This window comes from Stenella coeruleoalba, assembly GCF_951394435.1.
Source record: "Stenella coeruleoalba genome assembly, chromosome: 15".
In the NCBI taxonomy this organism is placed as follows: Eukaryota; Metazoa; Chordata; class Mammalia; order Artiodactyla; family Delphinidae; genus Stenella; species Stenella coeruleoalba.
Genome location: NC_137161.1, coordinates 87,780,181 through 87,796,276, shown reverse-complemented (window position 1 = coordinate 87,796,276; position 16,096 = coordinate 87,780,181). Strand labels below are relative to the sequence as shown.

At 55.0% G+C, this 16,096-nt stretch overlaps 1 protein-coding gene across 8 annotated transcripts in view; it reads right to left on the bottom strand.

Moving 5' to 3' along the window:
• PRKAR1B (protein kinase cAMP-dependent type I regulatory subunit beta) overlaps positions 1-16,096 on the bottom strand; it is an 85,825-nt gene extending 69,729 nt beyond the window's left edge. For 3 of the 8 annotated variants that reach the window (XM_079944131.1, XM_079944133.1, XM_079944135.1), the window contains exons 1-2: positions 15,082-15,966; positions 2,156-2,326 (exon numbers count right to left, since the gene is read on the bottom strand). In XM_079944131.1, coding sequence (XP_079800257.1) covers positions 2,156-2,326; positions 15,082-15,258 — 348 coding nt within the window. In that variant the 5' untranslated portion in view covers positions 15,259-15,966. Of the gene's footprint in view, positions 1-2,155; positions 2,327-2,693; positions 3,074-3,186; positions 3,254-4,172; positions 4,658-15,081; positions 15,967-15,994 lie in introns of those variants that run through there. The other 5 variants (XM_079944128.1, XM_079944129.1, XM_079944130.1 and 2 more) reach the window with 5 other exon arrangements.

Genomic DNA, 16,096 nt, shown 5'->3' with positions numbered 1-16,096 from the left:
CTCGTGCTCAGCTGCCCCGAAATCTCTTCCAGGCTGGGGGCGGGTGGTGATGTCGGGACCCTGCATGTGGGTACGCCGCATCTAAAACCATGGAACCCTTTACAAAGGGATCCCTGAGGGGCAGGATGGAGCCCCTGAAAAGCCGCTCCAGCAACTGTGTAACAGCTCGGACGTGCAGGCCTCGAGAGGAAGGTCTCTTCCTACACGCTGCACCCCTCCCCTCCTGCAACACCCTGGGTTACTGTGGTGACACTCCAGCTCCAGCAACTGTGTAACAGCTCGGACGTGCAGGCCTCGAGAGGAAGGTCTCTTCCTACACGCTGCACCCCTCCCCTCCTGCAACACCCTGGGTTACTGTGGTGACACTCCAGCTCCAGCAACTGTGTAACAGCTCGGACGTGCAGGCCTCGAGAGGAAGGTCTCTTCCTACACGCTGCACCCCCTCCCCTCCTGCAACACCCTGGGTTACTGTGGTGACACTCCAGCTCCAGCAACTGTGTAACAGCTCGGACGTGCAGGCCTCGAGAGGAAGGTCTCTTCCTACACGCTGCACCCCCTCCCCTCCTGCAACACCCTGGGTTACTGTGGTGACACTCCAGCTCCAGCAACTGTGTAACAGCTCGGACGTGCAGGCCTCGAGAGGAAGGTCTCTTCCTACACGCTGCACCCCCTCCCCTCCTGCAACACCCTGGGTTACTGTGGTGACACTCCAGCTCCAGCAACTGTGTAACAGCTCGGACGTGCAGGCCTCGAGAGGAAGGTCTCTTCCTACACGCTGCACCCCTCCCCTCCTGCAACACCCTGGGTTACTGTGGTGACACGTCACACTTAGGGAACCAGCTGGGCGCCATCCTAGCAGCTAAACCCACATGTCTGTCCTGTTTCCTTGGTTTTACCCAGATCCCACCCAGGCCACATGCAGTCGCCGTGGCCCTTCAGCCCCTCTGGTCTGTGACAGTTTCTCCGAGGACGACTGGCAGCGATTTTGCAGAACGTCCCTTCGTCTGGGTTTGTCTGGGGATCTCCTCCGGGCTGGACGGTGGGCTTTTAAGCTGCACTCTTACTGGTTTTATTCCCTGATTATAAAAGGACTCAGTACCAGGGAGGGACTGGGCATGGTTGTTTCATGGGGACAGAGGTTCAGATTTGCAAGATGAAAACGTTCTGGAGATGACGGCGGTGACCGTGGCACAATGGTGAGAATGTGACCTGGATGCTAAACATGGTTAAAGAGGTGCTGTGGCCCAACTGTCCCCAAATTCACGTGTCGAAGCCCTAGCCCCCATGGTAAGGTGTTTAGTGACGGGGCCTCGGGAGGTGACTGGGGTTAGGTGGGCCCCCAAGACAGGATCCGCGCCCTCGCAAGTCGAGACCTAAAGATCTTGCGCTCCCCACCCCCCCGCCACGTGAGAACAGGCGAGAAGGCGGCCGCCTGGGGGCCAGGAAGAGAAGAGGGTTCTCACCAGAAACCCACCCTGCCGGCACCTGGATCTTGGGCTCCCAGCCTAGAGACTGTGAGAGGGTGAATGTCTGTTGTTTAAGCCGCCAGTCTTCCGTTACGGCAGCTTGAGCGGACACAGACGTCAATTCTACTACGCACATTTTGCCGTATTTTAAAATAAATGTTCGTAATAGGTCAAAAAGTAAAACTAAAAAGCATTTGTTTAAAGAGTAAAGCTGGCTGTAGAAATGCGTAAGATGGAATGGCAGGCATGTCCAAGGCAGGGCTCAGGGGCACACGCAGCCACCAGTGCTCTCACATCGGGGAGGCCCCTGACAAAGGGGTGCCCTGCTCAGCAGGAGGGCCGGAGAGAGGGAGGGTGACGTCCAGGGCGGGGGCGGGCTACCCCCAGGCGGCTCTGAGGCTGGGGTCCAGCCTCGAGGGTGAAGCCAGGAGAACAGGACCCACGAGGCCCTGGACACGGGGCTCCTCCTCCCACACCCCACGACCTGGCCATCCCGCCCTGTCCCCAGCCTACTGGGGTCACAGAACCATGGGGGTGGGGTGGTCCCAAGAGAGCCTCAGGCAGGTGCGCACCGGGCTCAGGCCAGCAGGGACCACGACGACCTTCTGGAAGAAGAAGGGAGGCCAAGGCCCCGACGCCTGGGATGCGGGCTGGGATGCAGGGCGGGGGGGGCGGGGGTCGAGGCCCACCTTCCGCACGTAGGACACGGCATCCTCCTCTGTGTACACTTCGGCGCTCACTCCCCCACGCCGGTGCCGGGCTTGCACCATCGGGTTGGGCGGCGACGGGGACACTTCCTCATCGTGCGAGTCCGACTGGGAGGCTGACTTCTGCTGCGCCAGGATCTGTCGGTTTTCTTCCTGGAGGGGGGACAACGCAGAGCGGGTGAGAAGAGAGGCCATCTCGGCAGAACCCCAGAGTCTGTCCCGGGAGGTCACGGGGTCCCAGGAAGGCCGGGGACCCAGCGCGTCCCAGCCGGGCCCGCCCGACCCGCCTCCCTGGACTTCAAGGCTACCTCCAAGCCCACCTCTTCCCAGCCCACAGCCCTGCCGGCCACAGAGCCCTGGCTCCAGAAGGCTTTCTGTTCCTTCACACTTTGAGCAACGTGTCAAAGTTGCTACCAGACCCCAGAGCTCAGCCCACAGGGTCCAAGGCCCCGGCGAGCCTCTGAGGCCCCCCAGCCCCACCGGTTCACCCGAGGGCAGGAAGTGCCCCCGCTCTGCTCACCAACGTGCAGGAAACAGGAGGTGGGCGCGGAACAGGGAAGCAAACCTCTCGTCTTCTTCCCGCGCTTTTCATTACTGCTTTTTAAAAACTCTGTTTACATACAGAGGGCGCAAAACCCAAAAAGTGCAAAGGTACATGGAGTGACGGGGTCTCCCACAGCCGACCCTCCAGCTCCAGTTCCCCAGAGCAACCTGGCGACCAGCCGGTCCCTGGATGGGACCGGGCTTCCCAGCACACGGCCCCGGATGGTCACAGGAGGAACCAGCTCTATAAGCTCTTGCACCTACACACGACCCTACACAACAGCCAAAGCCAGGAGAGCAGCTCCGACTCACGTCAACATACACAGGGTCTTCATCCAACACCCAACGCTTCCAAGGCTGAGGAACAGCCCCAGGTGCCTCGTGGGCAGGAAGGAGGGGTTTCCCTGAGGGTCAGCTCTGGACACACCAGCAACCACCGATCGCTCCAGAACTGCCTTCCACGTACTCACCTTGCCACTCCTCTGTTACCGTGACAACAGTCATCTCATCCTTTCTGAGACCAGCGCCAACATCTCCCTGGAGCCAGGAGTCACTGGGTTATTTCCCACCCTTTGTGAATTACTGGGTGACACGCCGGAAATGGGTTATTTACATTGTACGTTAATTCTACTCAAAGTTAAGACTGTCAGTAAGACTCCCACTTTTATGGAAATCATTACAAACGTCACTGACTGTTCTTGTAAACCACGAATTTTCACTATCAATAGAAATGTCAGTTGCATCTCAAGTGAGAGACTCTGGGCCTTTGCTCTTAGAAATTATTAAAAATAAGAACAGTAAGGGAATTCCCTGGTGGTCCAGTGATTAGGACTCCGAGCTCTCACTGCCGAGGGCTCGGGTTCAACCCCTGGTTGGGGGAACTAAGATCCCACAAGCCGTGTGGCCAGAAAAAAAAAAAAAAGGAACAGTAATATACACAAAAATGAGTCAGTGGGGTCTTAAAGCGGGATTTGGGAGACATGAGTGGGAAAGGCCCCTGCACTGCAGCGTAAACTGTTTATAGTGACACCGAGGCTCTGCCAGCGCGCAGGAGAGAGGAACCAGCAGAGGCCCCGGGCCACCAAAGGACATCCGGAAGGTCAGGCCATGTGGGAGTGCCCAGGCTCGGAGGTGACGGTGACACGGGGCAGAGACGTGGGCAGTGATGAAGGTGAGGTCGGGAGGAAACGACCCCAGGCTTCCCGTAGAAGCGAGGGAGCCGACAGGCGCTTGTCTCAGCAAACGAGGGGACTTAAGTTGAGGTAAAATTCGCACAACGTAAAATTAACAATCAGCCGTTTTAAAGCATGCAAGCCTGTGGCATTCGGCACATCCACAATGTTACGCAAACCTCTCTAACAGCTAGATCCAAACGTTTCGTCACCCCAAAACACCCGGGTACCCCGCTGGCAGCCCCTCCATGCCCTCCACCCAGGCCTAGCACCCACCAACCTACCTTCTGCCTCCGTGGATCCGCCCATTCTGGACACGGCCATGGACAGGATCATACGGTACGTGCCCTCCCGTGTCAGGCTTCTCCCACTCGGCACATTGTCTTCAGGGAGCACCCACGTTGTGGCAGGCGGCAGCACGTCTCTCCTTCTGGTGGCTGAACCGTACTCCGCGGTGTCACATCTCGATGCTCCATTAGTGAGCTGGTGGACATGGGCTGGCTCCATCCTTTGGCTGCTGTGAGTCGCGCTGCCATGGACGTGAGGGCGCACGTGTGCGTCTCGGTGCCGTGTGCAATTCTTGGGGACACCCCTGGGGCAGGAATGCTGGGTCCCACGGGGGCTCGCGCTCAGCTCGGTGAAGAACCTCCCAGCGCTCTCCACCAGCCGCTCCCAGCAGCAGTGCCATCCCCCAACACCCTTTGCCACTTTCTGTGTATTGATTTGGTTTTGATCTGGCCGACGTTGAGTTGGGCTCTGGACACACTGACTTCGAGATAACGGAGCGACCTAGCCTTGGGAATGGCCCACAGACCCTACAGACAGTGGCTGACCCAGGGTCCACAGTCACGGTGAGGACCCCAGGCTCCCTGTGCAGCCACCAGAAGCCATCTGTCTTCAAGAAAGCCGCGGCCCAGGCCTTGTTTTCTTGGACCAGTGAGCAGCCCTGTCCTGGCACGGAGATGATTTTCCGTCTCTGGCAGCAAAGGGTCAAATGAGGCAGGATACAGGTGGTTCAAAACACGAAGCCACTTCAGGGGATTTTGAGAGGACACGGGGCGGGGGGGCCGGGAGCCAGGGCCCCCCAGGGCGCAGTGGGATGACCGCCCCCAGGCTCTGCCTCGACCACGCCAGACCGTTATTTCTGGATGGCATCCCTCTCCCACCCCGGGAGATTCCGGGAAAACCTCTAATTCTCAGAGCTCCCCTTTCCTGCCTCCTGTTTTCATGCTGCTGAGTTGTCTTGGCTGTGAATGGTAGAGGGCACGGGGTCAGGACAGGCCATCAGGCCAAAGGAATCTTCATAACAAGAGTGTGGGAACAGTGTTTCCAGAAAGCTCCGCGGCCAGAATCTGCCCCGAAACGCGTAAGGCAGCTCCAGGGACCGTCCCCGTCCTGCCCTCGGGACCCAGAGCTCCTGGGCCATGAACGACGTGCTTCATCACCTTCTGACCACGTTCTACTACGCGAGGGGTGAAATGCAGGCTTCCAGCCTGAGAAGAGACAACACGGAGGGGGGTCTAGGGAGACTTTCCAGAACTGAGCTGACCCCCCCACACAACAGCACACACGCCTGGGAGCCTGGGACAGTGGAATCCCTCCCCTCTGCTCCCCTCCCTCTCTGGCTGGGCAAGGACACCGGCTGCCCCATCCCTCGTAGGGGATTCCTAGGGTGAGGGACGTCCCGCGTAGGGGATACCTAGGGTAAGGGACGTGTTCAGGGCACCCAGCCACCCAGCGGCAAGGCAAGAAGAGAAACACAGAGCTTCGATCATTTATTGAGCACCTTCTGTATACCAGGCCTCAGACAGAAAATGAAACAGGGAAAAAGGCATAGTTCTTTCACGAAGGAGGTTACTGTTAGAGCTCAAACAGGACAGAGATGGTGGTCACAGCAAGACAACGGGTGAGCACCACCGAAGGACCAGGTACAAGGGGCTGCACCAGCAGTGGCAGGCTCTTAGACCATCCTCAGCAAGGAGGAGTCCAAGAGGGCTTCCTGGAGGAGATGCCTCCTGAGCCCACCCAGATGAGAAGAGCTGGACCAGGGGATGTGGCCAGTTCTGAGCTCACCCCTTGCCCCCCTCCTCCCCAATCTGTGGCAAATTACAGTTCGTGTGTCTCTTCATGACGTGGCAGCCCTCTCCAATGTTTGTTTCATCCATCTCTTCAGAGTCAGACTCTGATTTTATTGTCTGCTATTTCTTCGATTTCCGCTTCATTAACTTCTGCTTTTACCCTTATAATTTTTCCTCGTTTCTGTCTTGCTTTCTTCCTCTATTCCTGGCTTCTCAGGTGGCACCTGGGCAGTAGGTTGAAAAGGGTCCCTCAAAAATTCATGTCCACCCAGAACCTCAGAGAGTGGTTTTATTTGGAAATAACTCTTCACAGATACAATCAAGTTAAGACAAGGTCATCCTGGACTAGAGTGGCCCTAATCCAACGATGGGTGTCCTTATAAAAAGAGGGAGTTTGGACACAGACACACAGGGCCGAACACAGGGGCAGTCTGGTGATGCGTCTGCCAGTAAAGGGCAGCCCCCAGAAGCTGGGGGGGGGGGTGCGGCGGACCCCGCCCCCCCGTCAGAGTCCCCAGAAGCGACCACCCCTGACAAAGCGTTGATCTGGGGCTTCCGGCTTCCAGAACTGTATGGCACCCGAGGAAACTACGACACACGGCTCGTTAATTTATCATCTGATTTTCTAATGAAGCTATAAATTTTCCCTAAGTACCAATTTTGCTGCATTCCACATGTTCTGACACGCAATGCTCTTATTGTCACTCAGCCTAAATATTTCCTCATTTTTTATCGTGACCATCTTTAACTGATAAACTGAGCAAAAGCTCACTATTGATTTCCAAATGTATGCAGAGGCTTCTGGCTCTTTCTGGATTTTTCTGGCTACCTTTTTATTAATAATTTGTAACTTTATTGGGTTATAGTCAAAGGATTCGGTTTCTGAGTGAGAAAAAGACTTAAACTCATCCTGGGATCCCTTGAAATAACATGTTGCACTGGGTACTTCATTCTCAAATTCTAAAGTTCTGATTTACACACACCTTTCCAGGATCTCCGATGTGACCGGATGAACACAAGGCAGATGCCGTGTCCTCCCCAGTCACGGCCCCGCTGTCACACAAGCTCGGATGGGAAACGGTGTGCTTCCCAGGGAGCTCACCACCACGTCCTCAGCACCCGGAACAGCGCCCGGCACAGAGCAAGTGTTCAGTAAATATTGGTGAGATGAATGAATGAATGAATGAAACCTTTTGGGAGAACTGGTATAACTATCAGTGGGTGCTCTGAGCTTCATAATCCTATTTCTTAAAATACATCCTAAGGAAACAATGAGAGGCATCAAAAATATATCTGTACCAGAATGGCCCTTGCAGGGCTTAAAAAAATTTTTAATCCAACAAGCAACAATAAGAGATTGCTTAGGGCTTCCCCAGTGGCGCAGTGGTTGAGAGTCCGCCTGCCAATGCAGGGGACACGGGTTCGTGCCCCGGTCTGGGAAGATCCCACATGCCGCGGAGCGGCTGGGCCCGTGAGCCATGGCCGCTGAGCCTGCGCGTCCGGAGCCTGTGCTCCGCAACGGAAGAGGCCGCAACAGTGAGAGGCCCGCGTACTGCAAAAAAAAAAAAAAAAAAACAGCAATGAGGCACCACTACACACCTATCGGGACAGCCAAAATCCAGACGGTGACGACACCAACAGCTGGCGAGGGTGTGGAGCGGCAGGAACCTCATCCGTGGCTGGTGGGGATGCACAATGGCACCGCCGCTTTGGTTTTGTTTGTTTGTTTGTTTTTGTCTTATTTTATCTTGTTTTTTTTTGCCGTGCCACACGGCTCGTGGGATCCGAGTTCCCCGACAAAGGATTGAACCCGGGCCCTCGGCGGGGACAGCGTGGAGTCCTGACCTCTGGACGACCGGGGAACTCCTGGTGCAGCCACTCTGGAAGACAATCTCGTGTCTGTCTTCATGCAACCCAGCAATTGCACTCCTGGTATTTATCAAAATGAGTTAAAACACATCACATAAAAACCTACACCGAAAAAAAAAAAAAACCTACACACGGACCTGTATAGCAGCTTTATTCACAATTGCTAAAACTTGGAAACAACCAAGACGTCGTTCAGCAGATGATCGATAAATAAACTGGGGTCCATCCAGACAATGGAACATTATTCAGCAATAAAAATAAATGAGCTATTATTAAGTCATGAGAACACTTGGAGGAAGCTTAAGTATGTATCACTAACTGAAAGAAGCCAGTCTGAAAAGGCTAAACGCTGTAGCTAGAAAGGCGAAAACTATGGAGACAGTGAAAGGATCGGGGTTGCTGGGGGCTGGGGGGGCGGGGGGGGGAGAGGCGAACAGGTGGAGCAAAGGGGATTTTTAGGGCAGTGGCTACTCTGCGTGACGCTATGATGATGGAAACATGTCATAGGTTTGTCCAAACCCACAGAACGTACAACAAGAGCGAACCCTCAGGGGCGCCGCGGACTTCAGTCAATAGTAGTGTATCAGTGGTGGCTGTCATTCCCTCGAAGCGCTGGTTGGTGCTCTGAGGCCCGTCTGGGCCTGGGGAGGACCCCGGCCACCAGTGTCTCCAGCCACCCCTGCACCCCCAGCCTCAGCCTCCCGCAAAGCTCGCTGCCTCCACCACCCTCCAGCAGACCTTGGGACCGGCTGCCCGGTCTAAGAGCGCCCAGGATCCTCCCACCCGCACTCAGAACCCTGGGAACCCCAGCCCCCGCACCCCAGCTGCTCTGCAAACCCTCCTCATTCCACCTTCCCAGTGCCCCACCCACTCGGCCTCCCGGACGCCTGCCCCTCAGTGAAGCAGACATCGCGATGACCAGGGAAGAAACCATCGGGGCCAACGGCATGGGGGCACCCACTTTTTTCCTTTTTAATTTCAAAGACTTGGTTTCCCTAGGTAGTTATAGGTTCACAGCAAACATCACAGGGAGGCACAGAGACTTCCCACACGCCTCTTGTCCCCTCACTCGCACACCCTCCCCGGGGCCTCTCTACGCTGCTGAACGGGAGCCACCAGAACACGCCCAGACTACAGCCTGGACCACCGGTCCCCGCGCCCTGCCACCTCCAGACGGCCTCCCGCCCGCCCCGGCCTCCGGCCCACCCAGCGCTCCAGCGACCGCCTCCGCGGCTCCAGCCTTCCACGGCTCCGGGGTGGCACGAGCTGCCCCCCGGCGTTAGCCACCAAGCCCATCGTCCCGAGGACAAGCCTTCGTCCAGAGAGCGTGCTCCCCGAAAACGGCCCCACGGTAACCCTCGCCACCCGCAGGGCACGGCCTCCTGTCGGCCCCCAGGCTGAACGCGGACTCACCCCCTCCACCCTGGCTTCCCGGTGGCCCCCCAGCACCGGAAGGCCGGGGCAGTCAACGTGCCGGGGGGACGGACCGCCCCTCCAAGACCCTCGGGAGTTCAATGTAGTCCCGCCAATGGACGCCTCTGTCCGCCACCAGAATGACACATGCAGTGCTGGTCACCAGGAAACACAGGTTGGTCCTCCATACAGTCACCGGACGTATCTGATGCCCAGTGTAGACCACAGCCACAGGAAGGGCCATGTGGGCCCTGACAGAATTCACTTCCAGGGAAGCCGCGGGCCGGGTTCTCCCCAAGGGAGACACAGCGTAACTTGCTCGTTTCATTAAAGGCACAGAGTGAGCCTGGGTCACCAGCTGTCTGACCAACGGACCAGAGGGAGGCCACCGCTGCCCCAGGAAGGAGAGCCTGCTGGATGACGCGTCCACGGCCACAACAGAGAGCAGAGTGGCGTCGGCGAGGACTCGGGAAAGGGTGGGGGCTCAGGGTCGCAAGACCACACGCTCACCCGGTCCTTGGGGAGCAGATGGGCGACAAGATTCAACAGCCGTAAACACAAACAGACACTCGGCCCCCAGAGCCCTTCCTGAAATACCTGCAGAGTTACCCATTTTTTCTTTTAAATCATTTCCTTGGCATAAAGGTGGTTTCTGGAGCGGAAAAAAACAAAAAACCCTGAAAGCCATCAAACACAAAACGATGGAAATAAAGTAGAAACGATGACGCATCCACGTCATGGAAAACTTACAGCCATAAGAGGCCACAGAAATGCTACTAAAGATGCAAGGCAACGTGAGTGACCGTCATGCCACTGAAATGCACAAGAAGAAAAGGCCAAAATGGCAAATTCCATGTCGTGTATGTTTAGCCCAATAAAAAATGCTACTAAGAAGAAAAAAGCCAACAAAAACTACACATATATACGATTATCCACATCCGTATGTAAGCGTGTCCTGCGGGGCCAGAAAAGTCCTCGGGAAAATGTAGGGCGGGTATGTAGGTGCAGGGTCACGGGCGCGTTCGTATAAAGTAATCTTTCCTGCACAATTTAAAATCCACTGTTAAAGGGATGGATGACTTTTATCATCACACGATCCGCCACAAGACTGAATCCTGGAGAAGCTCCAAGGCTGTGTTTGGCCGGCGGGTATGGACTATCTTCCCCCCTCAAGCCTCCACCCTGGAATAAGGCCACCTCCTCACCGGCTCACTCACGGAGGCCTGGGCACTGGGTGCCACACCCCGGCCCAGGCAGCACCCCGAGAGCTGGGCCATCCCCACCAACCTGTGCCGGCAGCTGCAGCCTCTGTGCTTATCAAGGCCTCACACACACACGCTTCCTGCTCCCCACACAAGTGGAGAAAACTGCTCCTCCCCAGGCTTCCGGCCTGGCCAACCTCCTGCAGAGAGAGGGGCCCGGGACCCAGCACACCGCGGCCCCAAAGCCAGAGCCTTTCCTGCTCCCAGGCTGAAGCAGCTCCCTGGTCACCGTGCTCAGCAGACGCAGCAGGAAGTGAGACCCCCCGTGGGGTCTCAGGACACCTTAAGGCACTTTACACTTGGGGATCCCAGGTCCATTTGAACATCCACTGCAAACACTGGGGACGTTCTCCCCAGTAAAATGCACCCGCCTATAAAAGCCTGCACACGATTTCAGAGGATCCCCCAAATCAGCCCCGAAGCCTGGAACCTAGGCCTTCCAAGTCACCCTACCTCTTCCAGACCTTGGTCCTCAGCTGTCAAAGGCAGGTAGTAAACTGCCTCTCCAGGCAAGAATGATCAATGAATCTTCCTAAACCCCTGTGCTCGCCCCAACCTCTTCCCCAAGCTCCAAACTCATAGCCTCTTTGACAACTTGAGCACATCCAAAGCCTTACTCTTCATTTTTTCCTGTCCAACCCTGTCTCCGTCTCTTCCCACTGGCCCCTCCTTGGCTCAGGACTTCACTCAGGCCTCGGACCAAACCCGAGGAGTCACGGCCCATGCCTCTTTCCTCACCCCACCCCCAATCCACCAGCAAGACCGGAAAGGCCCCCCAAAGAAAACGGCCCACCTCACCCTCTCACTCCACCCCCAGGGGACAGGAGCACCCTCACCCCTGCCAAGTCTAACAAAGCATCTTGGCCACTGAAATGTCCCCTGGGGGCAAGAGGTCCCCCGCTGAGACCCTCACTCTGCAGCCTCAGCTCAGGTCTGGCCTGGACCCTGCCTCTGGCCTCTTAATGGGCTCCCTGCCTTGGTCCGGCGGAGAAGTCCCGTCCTGTGAGACATGTCACCTGGCTGGGGTCATCTGTGAACAAGTAGAGTTAAATGAGGATGTACTGTCACCCACCTGACCCCCCCTCTTCAAACGTGCAGGAAACAAGCACCCGCCCCCCCCGCCCCCGCTCCAGTCCCCTGTCCTCTGTGCACAGGCCAGCGACTGGACTCCTCCCATACATGGCGACCTCGAAAGTAACCAAAGATTAAAGCCAGGTTGCCATGTTCACCTATCAACTAAGAAACAGGTTTTTATTTATTTTTTTAAGGTTCATTTATTTATTTATTTATTGGCTGCACAGCACGTGAGATCTTAGTTCCCCAACCAGGGATCGAACCCACACCCTCTGTGTTGGAAGGGTGGAGTCTTAACCACTGGACCGCCAGGGGAGTCCCTGAAAAACAGGCTTTTAAATTAAAACAGCCAAAGCTGACTAGGGTGGCTGGCTACAAGCACACTGTCTGGTGGGGCTTGAATCAATGCTGCGTTTGGAGAGCTCCTTGACAACCCCAACAAGACTTCTGCGACCTGGTAATTCCACCTGGAATTTCAATAATTCCGTCTCCGAAAAGCTGTACTAAACACTACCACATACAGGGAAAAAAAAATCTATGTACAAATATGTCCCTGTGGCATTATTTTTTTAATACATCTTTATTGGAGTATAATTGCTTCACAAAGCTGTGTTAGTTTCTGTTGTACAACAAAGTGAATCAGCCATATGCATACATATATCCCCATATCCCCTCCCTCTTGCGTCTCCCTCCCACCCTCCCTAGCCCACCCCTCTAGGTGGTCACAAAGCACGAGCTGATCTCCCTGTGCTGTGCAGCTGCTTCTCACTAGCTATTTTACATTTGGTAGTGTACATATGTCAGTGGTACCATCACTTTGCCCCAGCTTCCCCTTCCCCGCTACCCTGTGTCCTCAAGCCCATTCTCTATGTCTGCGTCTTTATTCCTGCTCTGCCACCAAGTTCATCAGTACCATATTATTTAGATTCCATGTATACGTGTTAGCATACAGTATTGGTTTTTCTCTTCCTAACTTACTTCACTCTGTATGACACACTCTAGGTCCATCCACCTCACTACAAATAACTCAATTTCGTTTCTTTTTATGGCTGAGTAATATTCCATTGCATATATGTGCCACATCTACTTTACCCATTCATCTGTCAGTGGGCATTTAGGTTGCTTCCATGTCCTGGCTATTGTAAATAGAGCTGCAATGAACATTGGGGTACATGTCTCTTTTTGAATTATGGTTTTCTCAGGGTATATGCCCAGTAGTGGGATTGCTGGGTCATATGGTACTTCTATTCTTAGTTTTTTAAGGAACCTCCATACTGTTCTCCATAGTGGCTGTATCAATTTACATTCCCACCAACAGTGCAGGAAGGTTCCCTTTTCACCACACCCTCTCCAGCATTTATTGTTTCTAGATTTTTTGATAATGGCCATTCTGACCAGTGTGAGGTGATACCTCATTGCAGTTTTGATTTCCATTTCTCTAATAGTTAGTGATGTTGAGCATCTTTTCATGTGTCTCTTGGCCATCTGTATGTCTTCTTTGGTGAAATGTCTATTTAAACAGATGGAGAAATATACCACGTTCTTGGATTGGAAGAATCAATATTGTGAAAATCACTATACTACCTAAAGCAATCTACAGATTCAATGCAATCCCTGTTAAACTACCAATGGCATTCTTCACAGAATTAGGACAAAAAATTGTATGGAAACACAAAACATCCCAAATAGCCAAAGCAATCTTGAGAAAGAAAAATGGAGCTGCAGTAATCAGGCTCCCTGACTTCAAACTATACTACAAAGCTACAGTAATCAAGACAGTATGGTACTGGCACAAAAACAGAAATATAGATCAGTGGTACAGGATAGAAAACCCAAAGATAAACCCACTCACATATGGTCACCTAATTTACAATGAAGGAGGCAAGAACATACAATGGAGAAAAGACAGCCTCTTCAATAAATGGTGCTGGGAAAACTGGACAGCTACATGTAAAAGAATGAAATTAGAACACTCCCTAACACAATACACAAAAATAAACTCAAAATGGATTAAAGACCTAAATGTAAAACCAGACACTATAAAACTCTTAGAGAAAAACACTCTTTGACATAAAACCACAGCAAGATCTTTTCTGACCCCCCCCCCCAGAGTAATGAAAAGTTTAAAAATAAATAAACAAATGGGACCTAAGTAAACTTAAAATGTTTTGCACAGCAAAGGAAACCGTAAACAAGATAAAAGACAACCCTCAGAATGGGAGAAAGTATTTGCAAATGAAACAATAGACAAAGGATTAATCTCCAAAACATACAAACAGCTCATGGAGCTCAATATCCAAAAAACCAACAACCCAATTAAAAATGGGTGGTGTTATTTTTAATATTAAAACACTGGAAACAACTCAACTGTCTAATCATGAGGAAAACATTGAGAAAACTTTTCTGGATCTTCTCAACACATTACACAATCACTTACACTGAGGACCATGAAGAATGTATAACAAATGAACAACATAAAATATAAAATTGCATCCGTAACATGATTCCAACTATGTTTCAAAACCACAATGCACGGTTGGGGGGGAACAGGTGGAAAGGACTCCAGGTGATTTCTACTTCTTCTTTCCACTTTTGAACTTTTCAATTTTTCTTTAAAAGGCATGTATTACTTTAAAATGTGTTTTAACAGACTGTTCTAAAGGGAAGAAATAAATCCATTCCTTTGCGTTACAGCTACCTGTCCACAGGAGTGCCCATCAGAAGTAAAACACCGCTGAGCTCGGGGACACAGAGGTGCTTAAAACAGACCTGGGCCCCAGCTGGGGTCCCGTTCAGTCCCCAGGGACAGGTAGGTCGTGATACAAAGACCACGAGGAGGAACCTGAGGTCACCCCAGAGAGAGATCTGGGTGGCCAGGGAGGAAGGCAGGAGGCGTGAGGCGGGGAGGGAAAGCTGGACGGGACCACAAGCGGCTCCTGCCCCAGCCTGCTGCTTCCTAACCCCGAGCCCCCAGGATGAACCAGGAAGGGGGTGGGAGCTGTCATCCACGCAGGAGTGAGCTGGGCGATTCCCTCCTCAGGAGAGAGGGGGCGGGTGTGGCACGTGCTCCCCCCACATGTCTGAGGGGCAGGCCAGCGAGGGAATCTGACCTCCAACGGCCCGCCACACTCTCTATCAGGGCTGTTTCCTTTTACCCCAGTGCCAATGGCATCTCTAACCAGTTCCCGAAGTTGAGAACCGCCAGCGACCCCACAAGCTATAGTCACAGCCTGCAGTTCCCAAACGTCCGCACCACCTTCCAGGAGGCCTCCTGAGACCCTGAGCCACTGGAAGAAGAGAGGATTTCTGTGGCGGGAATGAAGCCACCGTGGCCTCCCTGCCCACCTCCCCGCAAAGAGCCGCAGGAGGCCGTCCCGCGGGCGCCCCGCCCCCTCCGGAGCACGCAGGCAGGCCCGACGGGGCTTCGGCGCCACACACACACCCCTGCACCGGCTAGGGGGTGGGCGGGGGGAGGACCGGGTGCCGGAGCCACTAACCTTCTCCAGCTTCTCGAAGTGCTCCCGGAGGAACCTCATGGGGCGCTCGGGCTTGGAGATGCAGAGCTGCACGATGCAGTCCTTGAGCACCTGCTGGGCGCCGTGCTTCTGCACATAGAGCTCGCAGCCCCTCAGGCCGTCGTCCTCCTCCAGCTGCTGAGCCGCTGGCGAGGCCATGGCGACCCGCTGCCCGCTTCCTGCGGAGGAGAACGCGAGTCCTGCCGACCTCGGAGGGGCAGGACTCCCGCGGCCTGTGAACACGCGTCTTACACGCACCGTAAGGTTTATCTGGTGACCGACGTGACCTGGTGACACGCCAGGCGTTTTATTCTGCTGCTGTCAAAGGCCTCTCACCCTGGGGGGCAAAGCTCAACTCTAAACAGATGCTCGCGGGGATGGAGGGGGATCCGGCGGGTTCCGGGCGCGGCTGAGAAACCTGACGACGGAGAAGCGGGGCCCAGCGTGTGCAGCCCAGGCGGTTATGGGGTCTCACTTGCGTCCGTCCCTCCCCCTTTGGAGGACAGTGTGTGCCTGGAGCGCCCTCCGCGAGCTCCCGGGGAGATGGCGGGGGGACAGGGGGAGCTCTTACAGGCTCCGCCGGAAAAGAAAGGGAAACAAAAACAAACGAAGCTCCGCGGACGGGCCTCCTGGGAAGATGAACCCGGAGAACAATGGCAGGGCCGCGCGTTCGGCTCGCGCTCGGCCAGGTCACAGTGACGGCCAGGAACCCGGCCAGCCCGCCAGCGCCGAGCACGCAGCCCGGCGACCCCGGCCCCCCAGCCCCCCAGCCCCCCGACCACGGCTTCCGGCCCCGGACCGGCCAAGGGGGCGGGGGCTCCCCGAAGGCCAAACTTCCTGGGGCATCCCGGCCGGCGGGGGTTTCCGGAACAGACCCCTCCCCAGCCCCGCGTACCTGGATGCGCGGCGCCGGAGGCCGGAGGCGGCTGCGCGGGGACGCGCGGGCGCGGGGACGGCGGGCGAGCGGGTCCCGCACTGCAGCGGCGCCGCCCTCCGC